The 14,908-nt window shown below is 64.2% G+C and overlaps 3 protein-coding genes across 3 annotated transcripts; 2 read left to right on the top strand and 1 right to left on the bottom strand.

Moving 5' to 3' along the window:
• The first annotated feature begins 16 nt into the window (after positions 1-16).
• On the top strand, positions 17-3,737 carry CHLRE_08g375450v5 (uncharacterized protein). Its single transcript, XM_043065160.1, has 7 exons — positions 17-337; positions 479-874; positions 1,129-1,469; positions 1,663-1,743; positions 1,946-2,114; positions 2,472-2,597; positions 2,900-3,737. The coding sequence occupies exons 1-7, from the start codon at positions 77-79 to the stop codon at positions 2,978-2,980; spliced, it is 1,455 nt and encodes a 484-aa protein (XP_042922161.1). The 5' UTR covers positions 17-76; the 3' UTR covers positions 2,981-3,737.
• Positions 3,738-3,846: 109 nt separating this feature from the next.
• CHLRE_08g375400v5 (uncharacterized protein) lies at positions 3,847-10,292 on the top strand. The gene is made up of 8 exons (XM_043065159.1): positions 3,847-4,021; positions 4,273-6,083; positions 6,334-6,624; positions 6,823-6,915; positions 7,118-7,503; positions 7,759-7,888; positions 8,154-8,249; positions 8,652-10,292. The coding sequence occupies exons 2-8, from the start codon at positions 4,350-4,352 to the stop codon at positions 8,724-8,726; spliced, it is 2,805 nt and encodes a 934-aa protein (XP_042922160.1). The 5' UTR covers positions 3,847-4,021; positions 4,273-4,349; the 3' UTR covers positions 8,727-10,292.
• Positions 10,293-10,294: 2 nt separating this feature from the next.
• CHLRE_08g375350v5 (uncharacterized protein) lies at positions 10,295-14,896 on the bottom strand. The gene is made up of 8 exons (XM_043065158.1): positions 14,715-14,896; positions 14,418-14,621; positions 13,692-14,087; positions 13,234-13,451; positions 12,975-13,055; positions 12,410-12,653; positions 11,230-11,355; positions 10,295-10,977 (listed from the first exon to the last, which is right to left on the bottom strand). Exons 1-8 carry the CDS (start codon positions 14,745-14,747, stop codon positions 10,891-10,893), a joined length of 1,389 nt encoding a protein of 462 aa, XP_042922159.1. The 5' UTR covers positions 14,748-14,896; the 3' UTR covers positions 10,295-10,890.
• Between the last annotated feature and the right edge of the window lie 12 nt (positions 14,897-14,908).

Here is a 14,908-nt window from a genome sequence, read left to right as displayed (position 1 = left end):
AGGCCCGACTAATTGACTATCTCCTCCTTTCGCTGCCTGTTGCAACAATCTCCGCTCCACGTGCTACCCGACAGGCATGCCCAGAAACCAGCAAACGGTCACGGCGGTCGCGAGCCTCGAGCTCGGCGCCCCGAGCCCTGCGTCGACCGCGCCCCGCACCTCGGCGCTTCCAAGCGCTGGCCCACCCCACCCGCTGCTGGTGCCGCCTGTGCTGCGGCTGCTGCACACAGCGCTGGACGGTACCGTGGAGTCGTTCGTCAACATCTGGCACAACATCTCGGAGCGACTGGACCCACACCGGCCGGAGCCGTTTGCTGCGCGCAGCCTCGCTGGCAAGGTGAGGTTAACGCGCAGAAAATGCGTTTGCTGGGTGCTGTTTTGGGGTTTCGGCGGTAGGCACCAGCTGCTTGCAGCAACAACACCGCGTCCTCGTGTGCCCTCATGTCCTTTGCTCGCGCTGCTGCGCCCGCCGCAACAGGTTGCCATCGTGACGGGTGGCAATGCGGGCATCGGCTTCGCCACCGCGCAGCAGCTGGCCCGCCGCGGCGCGCATGTGGTAATCGCCTGCCGCGACCCCGAGCGCGCGCAGGCAGCGGTGCAGCGCATTGCGGCGACCACGAAGCCGCTCTTCCCCGCGGCGCTGCCGCCCGCCAAGGACGCTGCGGGCAAGGCTGCGGGTGCCGCCGCTGGGTACGGAAGCTCGGTGCAGGTGGAGGCGATGCAGCTGGATCTGGGTCGGCTCGCGAGCGTGCGCGACTTCGCGGAGCAGTGGCGGCGCCGCGGACTGCCGCTGCACCTGCTGGTGTGCAACGCTGGCGTGATGGGGCCGCCGGCGCGGCTGGAGACGGCGGATGGGCTTGAGATGCAGTTCCAGGTGGGTTGAGGGTGCGTGGGAGGGGTGGTGTTGGGTACCAGTGAGGGCCGGCGCAGGGCTGAAGGGGTGACCGGTGCGGCATCGTGGATCCGGCTTTTGGCCATTAATCTCGCCCGACCCACATCGCTGGACATGTCCGCCGTGCACTGAAGTGTACTTCGCTACGTCCTTGCAACATGCTTGTCCCACCATACCGACTGGACCCAAATCAGTTGACTCTCCCCATCCATCCCGCCCATTCCAACGGACCGCAGGTCAACTTCCTGTCGCACTGGCTGCTGGCGAACCAGCTGGTGGCGGCGGAGCGCCAGCGCCGCACGGCGGCGGCGGCGGCGGCCCGCACAGGTGGCCCCGGCGCCCGCGCCGGCTCCCGCAGCCGCAAGGCCGTGGCCGCCGACGTTGCAAAGAGCGATGCAGGTGGCGGGCAGCTGCTGGCGCCGGGTAGCAGCAGCAGCAGCAGCAGCCGCGATGGCGGCAGTGGTGGCGCCGATGGGGAGGAGCAGGAGGCGCGGGAGGGGCTGCGGGTGGTGATGGTGACTTCGCTTACACACCGGGCCGGAGCGCTGCAGTGGGCGGACAAGCAAAGCCGTGCCAGGTGGGCGGTGCGGCGTGGTGTTCTGGGCGCCTGGGTGACCACGTGCTTGCAAGGCGTTGGTCATCCGGCTTGTCTCGCACAACTCACTTCGCGTTTCCTCTTGGCTCCTTCTAACTGCCATTCACCGGCTGTCCCTGCCGTAACGGCAATGTCCCCCCCCCTACACACACACACATACACACCACCCACCCAGCTACGAGCCGTTCCTGAGCTACGGGCTGAGCAAGCTGGCCAACGTCATGACCGCCGCAGAGCTGCAGCGCCGCCTCGACAGGTGGGTGGAGTGATCCGGGAAATGTGTGCAACTATGCATGTGTGCATGTGCCCCCGCCCCACTTCCTCCTCTTTCCACGCCCTCCGCTCCACGCCCTCCGCCGGACTGGCCACTCCAACACGGCGTCGCCGCCGGCCCACCAACACCACCGGCACCGCCCCTTCTCCGGCTTCCCCCACCCCACGCCGCCCCTCCACCCCAGGAACCCCTGCCCCCACGGCGGCGCCGCCGACGCCGCCGTGTCGGTGCACCCGGGGCTGGTGGCCACACACCTCGCCAACGGCTTCTTCACCTCCCGCGGCACGGGATGGGCGGCGGGCGGGCCGCTGCAGCCGGCGGTGGAGGCGGCGGTGCGCGGCTTCGGTGACCTGGTGCGTGGGCGGCCGGGGGGTGGCCGGGGGCGCGGGGGTTTGGAGGGCGCAGACCTATGGTGCGTGGGCAGTCATGGCTGGCTTGGGGGCGCGGGGACGCCGGGGCTTGTTGGGTGCGCGGGTGAGGGCGCGGGGCATGGGCGGCAGGGTGTATGTGCGGCGTGCGTGCGTGCGTGCGTGCACGTACGTAACAGGTATTGCTCCCGAGCAGCTGCGGCTGAGGGTCTGCGTTGTGCATCCATGGAATCTATCTTGCGGCCCTGACAAAGAATGCCGCCTGGGCCGCCAAGGCGACCGCTGGGTCCCACTGCCAGCCAAGCTGCTGGCCCCTGCTGCTGGCGCCGCTGCTGCCTGCAGGCGGGCCCGCTGCTGATGCGCACGCCCGACCAGTCTGCGGCCGTGATGCTGCACGCCTGCCTGGCGCCACGGGGGCAGGTGGCGGGCAAGTACCTGGCGCTGGGCCGCGTGGCCAGCCCCGACCCGGTGGGTACCGGTGGTGCCGCAGGGTCTGAGCGTATCAAACAAGCGCAGAGTGTGTTAGGAACGAAGAAGAAGGGAGGGGTTGACATTGTGCATGCCGCATGCGAATGCGGAAGCTAAAAGCGGGCCGGGATCAGCGTTGCGTGCCGCTTCACTGGGGTTGGCTGGGCTAAGTGCAGCACCAGCCTAGCAAACTGTTTGACCCTGCCTTGCCTTCGAGAGACTCTACAATGCGCTCCTCATCCCTTGCCGCTGCCCTGCCGCCCTGCTGCCGCCGCTGCTCCCTGTGCGTGCTCCACACGCAGGCCGCGGAGCACCCCGAGCTGGCGGCAGAGCTGTGGGATTACGCGCAGGAGCTGACCGGCTACCGCAGCCCTCTGCAGTAGCCAGCGCCTGGAGCCCCGCCCCTGCAGTGAGCCAGCATCTGTGTCTCCGGTACTCGCACATCAGCCTGTTCTGCAGTGAGCCAAGTACGTGCGCCGACTTACGATGGAACGTGAGCATTTCTGGGCCGCAGATGTATGCCTGAGGGGATGGTCCTTTTTTGAGCTTTCGGGTGGGTGTATGGTGTCGCTGCGGAATATGTATCGGTTCGTTGCATGCCTGTCTGCGCCGCTTGCGTTTGGGAGAGTTGGCCAGGCCATCATGCGCTGGTTGGACCTCGCCGGCATGCCTGCGAGGTAAGAGCTAATTTTGTAGTAACTGCAATACTATAATAGGTATAACAGAGCCGACGCAAAGCGGGGCGCCCAAGAAGGCCGGTAATCGGCACCGCTTACTGCCAAACCTCGACCACCTAAGCCAGTCTACATCCCAGGAAAATGCTTGCATGCGAATTGAGCAGTGAAATGGCAGTTTGCGCGCACGCAATGAGATTTCGATGTACGGTACGAGCCGGCGCAGGCAGGCGGACGAGCCGCCGCGAGGTTCGGGCTGGAGCCGGTGCTGGAGGCTGAGAAGGACAGGAGCTCTATGTAGAGAGAATGAACAGATGTCAGCGCCTGTGTGTCTTGGGTGGGGGGTTTTGTGCAAGGTTGCAAAGCCCCTTCTATGAGCGCTCTCATGAGCCATAATTATATTGTTGATGTAGTAGAATTCATTTTGGGTTCGGGCGTCTCGAAACATGTGTAATGTGGAAACCCGAGTCGTCTTCCAACCGTCGCAAACGAGTGTCGGTTCACCAGCTTTTGGGGGTTGATGTGACCTGGGTCGCCTGTCTCATCGCAGTGGCGCGCACTGAATACTATTATAGCTTTATAACACAATCGCTGCTTGTTTGCGACGCGTTTGCCGCACATAGTTGTAAGCGCTGGGCAGAACCCACATCGCCGCAGCTCAGCGACTGCTGGCGCATAGGCTGCAGGCTGCTTTGGGAAGAGGAAGCCGATAGCGCGCCTGTGTTCAAGGACTCTAGCAGTGCTGTGCAGGTGAGGTGGGTTTACAAAACGGCGTTTCATGGTCCGCTGGATGGGCGCGTTGAAAGCCTCGGCGACGAAGCAAGTTTCATTACGCGCCACAGCGAAGCGCATCTGAATCGAGCTAGTGTGCGCTGGCCTGCAGTGCGCTGCCCCAGGGCTTGAGCGCGCGCTTCACGTGTGCTGTGTGGACGCCTTTCCCAACACAAAAATGCCTCCACTCCCACCCTCGCTGACACACGCCTCCCGTTTTCTCCGCACAGGCTTCCCCGCAGGCCATGCCCGTGAGGGCGTGAGGCGCACGAGACACCAGGACACATACACACGCATAAACCCTAGCATGGCGAGCATGGCTGCGGAGCTTCGGCCCAGCGACGGCGGCAGCAGCCTTCACATGCTGGACAGCCTCCTGATGATGGGGCTGTCCAGTGGCGGGGGCGTAGGTGGGGGAGGCAGCAGCCAAAGCCAGATTCTGGATTCTGCCGGCGCTGCCGAACTGGCGGCCCTGCTGCTGCCGCAGCACTCCAACGACCCCCTGCACCTCATGTCCACCGGCGATGCGGCGCTGGGACTGGCTGGGCCCATGGCGGCAGCGGAACACCACCAACACCACCCACACCACCAACACCACTCGGTGCCAGCTACAGCAGGCTTTCCATCCCAGACTCCGCCTCCGCCGCTGTTCAGCAATGCAACTGCCGGCGCCGCTCCAGCGACGCGAGTCCGTGCCGCGGGAAGCTGTGGAAGCGGCGGTGTCGCCGGCGGCACAACATCCCACAGCAGTGAGGACGGCGTGTTCCACTCTGCTGATCCCCACCACCACCACCAGCAGCATCTGCAGCAACCACAGCCACAGCAGCAGCAGCAGCAGCAGCAGCAGCCGCAGCACCAGCAGCAGCAGCAGCAGCAGCAGCAGCAGCAGCCGCAACAGCCGCAGTTCCACCACCACCAGCCACAACAGCATCAGGCGCAGCAGGCTGTGGCTGCCACGGCGCCGGCCGCTGCAGCGGACCACCTGTTCCTGCCGCCGGCGGCCGCTGGCGCCGCCGGCCAGCAGCAGGCCGGCTGGGGCGCGGCAACCGGCGCCCACCTCTTTCACAGCGACGCCCCCAACCGCCCCAACGGTCCCAAAACCCCAACCAATCGTAACGGTTACGCCATGAAACCGCCTCCGCCGGCGGCGGCTGCCGCCGTGATGTCAGGCCATGCCATGGCCGCCTCTGGGGTTGTGGCTGGCCGCGGCGGCGGCGGCGGCGGCTGTGACGCCGAGGAGGATGAGCTCACCTTTGCCGCGGCGGCGGCGGCGGAGGTGTCCTCAGATGACGAGGTGATGGGCGGCCGCGGCGGAGCTGTGATGGGCAGGGCTGCTGTGGGCGGCTTCCGCACGCCTGCCCCTGCCCCTGCCAGTGCAGGCGCTGCCGTCAACGTGGCAGCTGCTGCTCCTGCCGCGCCCGCCGGAACTTGGGTGCCAAAGGGCAAGCCAGCAGTGGAGGTGAGTGCCTGGGCGCCCGCGCCGGCGGCGCCCGTGGCGGCGGCGGCGGCGGCGGCAGTGGCGGTCTCGCCTACCGTGGCCGCTTTCGCGGCAGCGCCAGTGGTGGAGGCGGTGGCGCTGGTCCGGTCGCAGCAGCGGCAGGAGCAGGAGCACCAGCTGGTGCAGGTGGCAGCAGCGGAGCAGCAGGACCAGCAACAGGCCAAGCGCCCGGTGCGCAGCAGCCGCCGCCGTGCGCAGGAGTCACAACAGGCGGCGGCTGAGGCACAGCAGGCGGCGCAGCAGGCGGCGGCGGCGCAGCAGCAGCAGCAGCACACAGGCTCTGGCAATATCGTGGGTGACAAGCAGGGGAAGCCGCAGGGGGGGCTCCAGCAGGGCAGGCCGGTGGCCACCCAGCCATCGCCGCCGCCGCCGGCCGTAGCCACCGCCGCAGCTGCCGCAGCTGCTACAGCCCCTGTCGCAACAGCCCCTGTCGCCACTGTCGCCACTGCTGCTACAGCCGACACGATGCCGCAGCGCCTGACGGCGGTACAGCAGCACGAGGCGTACCCGGCTGTGGTCCGCGGCACCTTGGACGTGCGCAAGGTGCGTGTGTGCGGGATGCCGGGAGGGTGGGTGCGGGATGTGGCATATGTGTGCGGGATGGGGCACATGTGTGCTTGTATGAGTGATTACAATTAAACGCACTGGTTGGGCCACAGCCTAAGCTGTAAAGTGAAACGATATGCACTCTCAAACCTAGATGGCGTAATGTGGCATGGCACGCAACCCTGGATGGCACGCAACCCTTTGTGACCATCCCCGCTCCACTCCCACCCCCGCTCCTCCTTCGCAGGCGTGCCTGCCCCGCTTCCCGCTGGTGGCCCGAGAGCAGGCCGAGGCGGAGCTGCAGTCCGTCGCCACCGCCGCACTGCAGCAGGCGGCAGCGGCCCCAGGCGCCTCGGCAGCGGTGACGGCGGCGGCAGCGGCGGCTGCTGCGGCCGCTACAGCGGCGGGAGAGGGCAAGGCGGGAGAGGGCAAGGCGGCGACGGCGCGTCGTGGCGGCCGGGGCGCTGCAGAGGCGGAGGCCGCTGCGGCGTTGCCCGCGGTCGGCGCGTCCGGCAACCCAGGGCTTGATGAGGCCATGGTGAGTCGTCCGGTGTCGTTGTCATGGGAGTGTGACGTTGCATGTTTTGTGTGTTGAAGATGAGCAAGCGGAGTAGTTCGACACATGGTTTTGTGTGAGCTTGCGCCTACCCAGCATGTACGAGTGAATGCGTGTTGGTCGCATTGACCGCATTGATAGCATGAAGCAAATCCCGACCCTCCGTCCCTTGCGCACCAGGGCGCCTACGTGCGGGTCGCGGCGCTGTACGGTGACGAGGCGGCGGCGGCGGTGGCCGAGTGCGAGAGCCTGATGGCGGACTTTGACAACAAGGTGTGTGTGTGTGTGTGTGTGTGTGTGTGTGTGTGTGTGTGTGTGTGTGTGTGCCTGCGTGTGCTGTGCACAGCTGTGTGCGCACTGCTTTGGTGGTGATGTGCGACGTAAGCATTTTGCACGCACGGCGCCGACCCTCTCTACCTTGTTGCTTCCCTAACATACCGTACGCACGAACTTGCACACGCACGCGCACCTGCAGTTGCAGCTGGGCAACCTCGCCACCACCTTCGCCGCCGCCGCCAGCCCCACCGCCGCCGCCAGCGGCCGGGCCCGCGGTGGCGCCCGCAGCGGCGGTGTCGGCGGTGGCGGCACCAAGCGGGTTGCGTCTGGCGCCAACGCCAGTGGCGCCAACAGCAGCGGCATGAGCGGAGGCGGCGGCGGCGACAGCGCAGGCGCGGAGGCGGCGGCGGGTGACGAAATGGAGTGGGCGCCCGGCGCCACCTCAGTGGACACGGCGACTGGTGGTGCAGATGACGAGGATGGGGAGGAAGAGGAGGGGCAGCAGCCAGGCGGAGCGGCGGCTGCTGCTGCTGTTGCTGCTGCTGGGGGCGAGGCGTCGCAGCTGGCTGCGAGCATTGCGGCCACGTGAGTGCTGTGGGTGCGGGGGCGGCCGGGGGCGGTGGAAGTGGCTTGCACTTGGGTCCGTATAATTCAGATGCAATGCGATGTTGCTCACCTCTGCGCCTGGTGTTCTTCTCTTAGCTCTGCGAAATGAGTTCACTGAGCAATGCACACGCACACACACACACACACACACACACACACACACACACACACACACACACACACACACACGCACGCACACACGCACGCACGCACACGCACACAACCCCACCACAGGTACGGCAGCCAGCTGGTGCAGGTGGCTGCCAGCCTGGCGCAGCGGCCCAAGGTGGGCAAGCTGCCGCCCGCCGCCACGCAGCTGCTCAAGGGCTGGTGGGACGACAACTTCGTGTGGCCCTACCCCTCGGTACGTGGCGGCAGGGGGGGGCCGTGGGTGGCAGGTAGCGGGTAGCAGGTGGTAGGTGGCAGGTGATAAAAATGGAACGCCCGGAACGGGTCGGAAAATTGGAGGATGGGGGCGCAATTGGGAAGAGAGGTCTACTGGGAAGGAGAACTGGACAAATTTCTAGCCCAGAGCGGGATGCAGAGCCGTAGTGCCTGCTGACGCCGCCGTGTCGCTGCCCCCGCTCACACACTGCCGTACGCCTGATGGTCCACACCCACACGTACAGGAGGAGGACAAGAAGCAGCTGGGTGAGGCGGCGGCGCTGAACAACACGCAGATTAACAACTGGTTCATCAACCAGCGCAAGAGGCACTGGCACAAGGTGAGTCCGGCAGCAGTAGGGCGGTTGCGAGCCTGAGGCGTGGGAGTCTGAGGACTGTGAGGAGTGGGAGCCGAGATCCAGGGGCATGCAGGGCCAGCAGCCGGACAAGGCGTGTGTATGTGCGGCGGGTGGGCTGGCGTGCGTGTGTGGCCGTTGCGCTCTATTGAACGGTGCCGGCCCGGATGAAAGGGGAGGAGGCCGGGAGGAAGCTGGGCAAGAGGCGGCAGCTGCGTGCAAGGCCGGGTGCGAGTCACACCCTCGGGACGCAAGGTGTAGCAGCCTATGGCCCTGTGGCCTTGCATTTCCTACCACAGCTTGACGCCTTTGACGTAACTCCCCCACACTTACGGTAGTCGCGTGCCTGACTGTGACTCGTCCCGTGTCGCTGCCCGCCCCCCGCAGCATTTCCCCAACCGCCGCCCGCCCAGCACGCGCGAGGAGGCGGAGCGTCTGCTGCGTGCGGCGGGCGCTATCTAATGATGATGATGATGATGGCAAGATGACGATGGTGATTATGATGGTGATAATGATGTGGATGATGCATCGGGCTGGTGTGTGATGCGACGCGGGTAAGGCATGTGGCCAGTTGTGATGCGGCCTCGGGTGCCTCGGATGCAACTGGGGTCTGGGGTCGGGGGGGTAAGGATGCCGGATATGTACCCCATCATCGATAGTGATAGAGCTTAACGAGAGCGTTACGCACGTACTCTGAGTTTCTTCGGGGGCTCGTGAGGAAGTTCTGGGCCGCCAAAATTGTTGGGTCGGTGATGATGATGATGATGATGATGATGATGATGATGATGATGGCGGGATTATGGTGATAATGGTGGGGTCCGCCGGATTTCGGGAAGCGCCCCACAAGCCAAACTAGGCACTAAGCGCAGCACGACGAGGCTTGTATATGCACGTTATGCCGTAGTAACCATGAGCAAAGCGTGCGAGGGCTAATTTGCGCGTCGTGGCGTGGACATGTCGGCACGCATGTCCCCACAAGTTGACACATGCGCACTGGTATGGCGGGACCCTCGAGCGCTGATGCGCGTTGATCACGCGAATGTAGGTGTGCTGATGCAAGCTGTCCATGAAAAACATGATGGGTGTGGAGCGGGGTCCTAGGGACTGGGTCCAGGGGTGGGCTGAATTCCATGGTTTAAATCCCGCGTGCGCCGAAGTCGCAGCGCTGGCCCGGATGGCAGAGCCCCTCACTCAGGCTCTCCAGGGCTAACGTTACGGGGAAGGCTTGAATTGGGTGTGATGCAGCATGTCCATGGAAGAAATCACGCGCACGTGAGGCTGTGCAGGCAGGCCGCGCAAAAGGCGGCAAACTGCACAGGCCGATAGAGTCGAATGGCACACTACGAACCGGTTTTATGCTGTCAGGTGTCGATCGGTGGGTCCCTGGGGGGTTCGCGAGGGGTTTGGGGGAATGGGGTCTGGCATTTTCTTTCTTATCCCTCCCCCTGTTGGGGTGACCATGTGCGGTGCACACAATACGTGTGAGGCGCTGTGTGGAAGAGGGAAATCTGTGGCTGCGTGGGATGCCGGGAAGGCAGCGGCACTCTGTGCGTGTGTTGTGTGCTGCTGCGGAATGCACAATTACTAAGCGACTGGATTACAGCAGGACTGCAGGAGGCTGAGGTGGCGCGTGGCCATTCCTGGTGTTGGACACCTTTTGCATTTTATGTCTGTGAGCTGCGAAATGCTCACGGCCCCTCTTGCTGGCTGTTCACTGACGATCAGTTGTTGCAAAGGGCCTTATGTGCCCGAGCCCAACGAATAGGTGAAAGTGGGCTGTGTAGATTATCAACTTGCACTCGTCGTTCTGATCATGACACGATTAGTCGTTTGTACGACATCAGTTGGCTCCGCACTTCATTCCATTACGGTAGGCGGTGAGCAAGGTAATGCATTCCGGTAGTCACGGAACTGTACGGCATTGCACAGAGTGCGCAATGCAGTACGCAGAACACAATCTGCGGTATGTACCAACAGTTGATTGCGAGATATGGCACTGTAACGCATGCAAGACAATGCCTGCGCTGCCGCACCGCCCAATCGTGTCCGCAGTCTTGCCTCACATGAATGGCGGTACAGGCCTCCCTTGCGTGCACCGTTGCCACGGTCACGTGCAGCCCCGCCGTTCCACCCCGACGAACAGTTGTCTCGACCTTACTCGTATGTGCTCTGGTCGTACGTGGCCGGTGGCCCCTTTTGTCACATGCCAGCCTCACTCACATGCGCTAGCATATCCACATGATGCGAATCTGTATGCCTATCCCATCGGTACAAGCACTGAAGCACGCGCATCCTAACGGCCGCCGCCGCACCACCTATGTGCTCACATACACACACAGGTGCAGTGCAGCGCACTCAGGCCATCGCTATCACTAGGCCATTGCAACCAACTTCTTCATCATCCTCGGTGACGTCATGCAGTGCACTCTTCATATGCGTCACGTGGACATCCCCGCACTGAAGCACTACAAACATGCATCTCATTCCGTCCACCACTCCGCGCCGGGAAACCAGAAAAAAGTCGCTGCAGCCGCATGTGGCGGCGGCGGCGGCGGCGGCGGCGCTTGCCGTATCCTCGCTAGCCCACCCTCTTCCCCTGCCGCCCACTGCCGCCCACTGCCGCCCACTAGGATAGCGATGGCGCAGGCGTGTGTCCGGTCAGTCGTGACGCCACCGCCCAAAGCTCGGCAGCCTTGGCGGCGTCCCGCGTGTCCTGTTGCGCGGGTTGGGCGGCAGGCGCAAAGTAGCGCTTGGTGAAGGCCAAGCAAGCACACACACAAAGTGACATACCTAGCACCCAAGCGCTTGCGCTTATCCAGCAGCCCTTCCCGCTGTCATGAACATGCCGTGCATCTACGTCCATGCGTGTGTGTCTCTACGCCAACGCCTGACGCATGACTTTCAGCCACCCACCCACCGCCCCTTCCCCTTCCCCTCCCCCGTGCCCATTCCAGCCAGCACTCACCGCCGCCGCCGGGTACAGCGCCCCCAGTGCCATGTACCTGCCCCCCAGGCGGCCGGCGGGGCCCAGGCAGGCCGTCAGCATGCGGTGCGCGGCCTGATCGGGGGTGGCCAGCAGGGCCTGGCCCACCTGTGTGCGTGTGTGTATTTGTGTGTGTGTGTGTGTGTGTGTGTGTGTGTTAAAGAGCACAAGGAAAACGTTGCGCAAAGACAGTGTATGCGATGCAGCAAAGCGACGGTTTACGGATGTTACCTGAAGTTACCTCGCATACCTGCTGCGTTGAGCCGCCGGTCTTACCAACCGGAAATCGCGCAACCCCCGCTACTCTAACCTCGAGGGGGGATTAGTGTCCACACGCTCTCAAGGGTGCAAACCCATGCATGTGCTCACGGTACCGTGAGGCCCAGGCACTCCTACGATTCCTAGCTCCGCGCCGCTACTCCTGGCCGCTAAGTCCAAGCTCCCGCCCAATCCTCGATGAAATTCTCACCTACGAGCGAATAAGAAAATAACAGAGCACAGGGCGGCAGCAGGGGAGTGTCACGAACAAGAGCGAAGGAACATGTTAGCGCGGCGGCGCGCGACGAGCAAGAGCAAACACGCAGCCCAGTCCCAGCCCAATTAACTATACTTGGGGTTGCGCGATTTGGGAAAGAGACGGAGGTTGGGCGACCACGAGCAAGTAAACAGGCGGGGACGGCATGGGCGCATGCATGACGGCATGTGTGTGTGTGTGTGTGTGTGTGTGTGTGTGTGTGTGTGTGTGTGTGTGTGTGCGTCTTTGTGTGTGCCATGGTGCCAAGGTGGTGGGGTGGTGGGGGCGGCGGGGCGGGGTGGTTACGTGGCTTCTCAACATGCGCAAGGGCAAACATACACACACACACCACCACCACCACCATGCATGCACGTTTTGCGGTTCTCATTCCTCGTGTTTCAAAACCACCCTGCAAGGACAGCCCATGATTCCTACAGGCCGAGAGCCTTCACCACTTGCCGCCCCCAGAACACAGCGTCCAACACCAGCCCCCTTCCCCTCCCCCCCCATCTCCCCCTGCCTGTGCTCCGCTAGTTTGGCTTGGGCTGGTACTTACAACCCCCCCACCCGCCACACACACACATACACACACACACATTCACACACACACACACACACACACACAGACGTACACGCACGCACACGCACCGTGTCCAGGAAGCCGTGCCACGCCGCCACCAGCGGCCGCACGCCGCCCAGCTGCGCTCCGCCGTAGCTGCGGAAGAAGTTGTCGGCCAGGTGGGTGCGGACCAGGCCGGGGTGCAGCGACACCGCGGCGTCGGAGGCGAAGGGGTCGTTGGTGGTGTTACCGGTGCTGTTGGCGTGGTTGCTGGTGCTGCTTTGGTTGTTGGTGGTGTTGGTTTGGGATGCGGAGGTGGCCGGCTCAGGGTGCCTGCAGTGAATGCAGGATAGAAGAGAGGTTGGGGACAGCGAGCTCATGAAGCCAGACTCGGCCCCAGGAGAGGCGCGCCTGATTGCCCCAGGAGAGGCGCGCCTGATTGCCCCAGGAGAGGCGCGCCTGATTGCCCCAGGAGAGGCGCGCCTGATTGCCCCAGGAGAGGCGCGCCGCTGGCCTGATTGCTCTTGCCGAGCTCTGCCCGATGCCGCAAATCTACCGGCATGCACCATGAGTGTGTGTGTGGTGTCGCATGTGCATGTGCGCAGAAGTGCAATGCACATTGTGACAAAAAGGCCTCAGGGCCCCGCCACTCGCCTGTCGAAGCGGCGCTGCAGCTCCGCCGCCATCATGGCGTCAGCAAGCTTACTCAGCCCGTACGTGACGTACGGCTCATAGCTGTGCGGGTGTACAGCAGTGCGTGGTGGGAAAGTGGCAATGGCACGACCAGCCGGTCCTGAATAACTGCATAAGGTCAAAGGACCTGTGCCTAGCCAGGAGGTACCCCGCCCCTGGCCCCAAACCCTCGCCCCCAGCCCCCGGCCCCCAGCCCCCCGCCCCAACACCACGCACGCACCATCGCTCGCTGTTGAGGTCGGGCCACTGCAGCGGCCCCGCCCGGTGAACCACGCTGCTCACCACTACCACCCGCGTCCCCGTGTTGCTACTGCCGCTGCTACTGCCGCTGCTACTGCCGCTGCTACTGCCGCCGCCCGCCTCCCTGGCCTTGCGGCGGCGGGCGTGCTCGTGCTCCATCAGGAGGTTGGTGAGCAGCCAATGTGACAGGAAGTTGACCTGTGAGCGGCGATGAAGTTTTGGCGCGCAAAGTCTCCACTCCATGTGTGCGCGGCTGTGTGCCGACGGCGATTATGTCTCCGTGTCGGCCGCTCCTGCTCGCTTTGTTCCCCATGGCCAAACTGCCTGCCTGCTGACTTGCTCACACACGGCAGTACGGCACACGGTCTGGAAACCCCACAAGCACACGCATGCACCCGCGCTCATTTCCTAGACACCTCCCGCGTACCCTCACCGCACCTGGAACTGGACCTCCAGTCCGTCGGCGGTTGTGGTGCGTGTGAGCGGCGACATGATACCCGCATTGCACACCAGCAGGTGCAGCGGCAGCCCCCGGCGCCGCCACTGCTCCGCAAAGTCGCGCACGCTCGCCAGCCGACCCAGATCCAGCTGCATCGCCTCCACCTGCACCGCGCTTCCGGACCCAGCGGCGGCGCCCGCAGCCTTGCCCGCAGCATCCTTGGCGGGCGGCAGCGCCGCGGGGAAGAGCGGTTTCGTGGTTGCCGCAATGCGCTGCACCGCCGCCTGCGCGCGCTCGGGGTCGCGGCAGGCGATCACCACATGCGCGCCGCGGCGGGCCAGCTGCTGCGCGGTGGCGAAGCCGATGCCCGCATTGCCACCCGTCACGATGGCAACCTGTTGTTGCGGCGGGCGCAGCAGTTGGCAGCAGCGCACATATGAAAGAGCGATGGGGGGGCACAACTATCGAACGATTACGGCGGGCACCGGTGGCGCGCTATTGGCTGCGTGTCGCTTCGCGCTGATTGAAGAAAGGGCCCGCCCTCAACCACAAACCGCATCGGTGTCCAGCAGTTCACGCACCTTGCCCCTCAGACCGCATCGGTATCAAGAGGCTCTAATATGGTCGGCTGCGGCAGGCATAGCGCACGACCCTCCCCCGTCCGCAGCCCAACCACTTGCACACTCGCCCCCAAAACACACACGCAGCCAGCAGTTCGCACGCACCTTGCCCCGGAGGTCCGCATCCGTGTACGGCTCCCGGACCACCAGCCGCCGCAGCGGGCCCGGCAGCAGCTCCAGTGCGTTGTTCCACAGGTTCACCAGCCCCTCCACACCGCCCTCCGTCACCGCCAGGCCAACCCGCGCAGCAGCCACGAGCGGGTTGGTGCCGGGCAGCAGCTTCGGCAGGGTGGCGCCCTGCTGTTTTGTCTGTGTCCGGAATGCAGCATGCAGTTTGAGGAGGAGAGGCCGATGAGAGGTACAGGGGCGGTTTCTCTGTGCGCAAAGCGTATTCTCGCTCACCCCGTTGGTGCTGGCATCATCACCACGCGCCATCGCAAGACTGGCCCCAGCGGGCGGTGACTAAGCTGTGTTCTTAGACTTGTAGAGGTGAAAGTCTTAAAGTGCGACTCAAATTGGGACCAGCGAAGACTGCGCTGAAGCAAGAGTTGATAGTTGGGAGTTCTAGCAACTGGCCACGCAACATCTATTTCTAC

Source organism: Chlamydomonas reinhardtii, chromosome 8 (genome assembly GCF_000002595.2).
Source record: "Chlamydomonas reinhardtii strain CC-503 cw92 mt+ chromosome 8, whole genome shotgun sequence".
In the NCBI taxonomy this organism is placed as follows: domain Eukaryota; kingdom Viridiplantae; phylum Chlorophyta; class Chlorophyceae; order Chlamydomonadales; family Chlamydomonadaceae; genus Chlamydomonas; species Chlamydomonas reinhardtii.
This window is presented reverse-complemented; position numbering and strand designations above follow the sequence as displayed.

Coding starts and splice junctions, on each gene's coding strand:
- CHLRE_08g375450v5 (XM_043065160.1), top strand. CDS start 77: ATGCCCAGAAACCAGCAAACGGTCACGGCGGTCGCGAGCCTCGAGCTC. Junction 338..478: donor CGCGCAGCCTCGCTGGCAAG/GTGAGGTTAACG, acceptor CCGCCGCAACAG/GTTGCCATCGTGACGGGTGG. Junction 1,470..1,662: donor GACAAGCAAAGCCGTGCCAG/GTGGGCGGTGCG, acceptor CCACCCACCCAG/CTACGAGCCGTTCCTGAGCT.
- CHLRE_08g375400v5 (XM_043065159.1), top strand. CDS start 4,350: ATGGCGAGCATGGCTGCGGAGCTTCGGCCCAGCGACGGCGGCAGCAGC. Junction 6,084..6,333: donor GCACCTTGGACGTGCGCAAG/GTGCGTGTGTGC, acceptor CCTCCTTCGCAG/GCGTGCCTGCCCCGCTTCCC. Junction 7,504..7,758: donor GCTGCGAGCATTGCGGCCAC/GTGAGTGCTGTG, acceptor ACCCCACCACAG/GTACGGCAGCCAGCTGGTGC.
- CHLRE_08g375350v5 (XM_043065158.1), bottom strand. CDS start 14,747: ATGGCGCGTGGTGATGATGCCAGCACCAACGGG. Junction 14,622..14,714: donor ATGATGCCAGCACCAACGGG/GTGAGCGAGAAT, acceptor TTCCGGACACAG/ACAAAACAGCAGGGCGCCAC. Junction 11,356..12,409: donor GGCACGGCTTCCTGGACACG/GTGCGTGTGCGT, acceptor ACACGCACACAG/GTGGGCCAGGCCCTGCTGGC.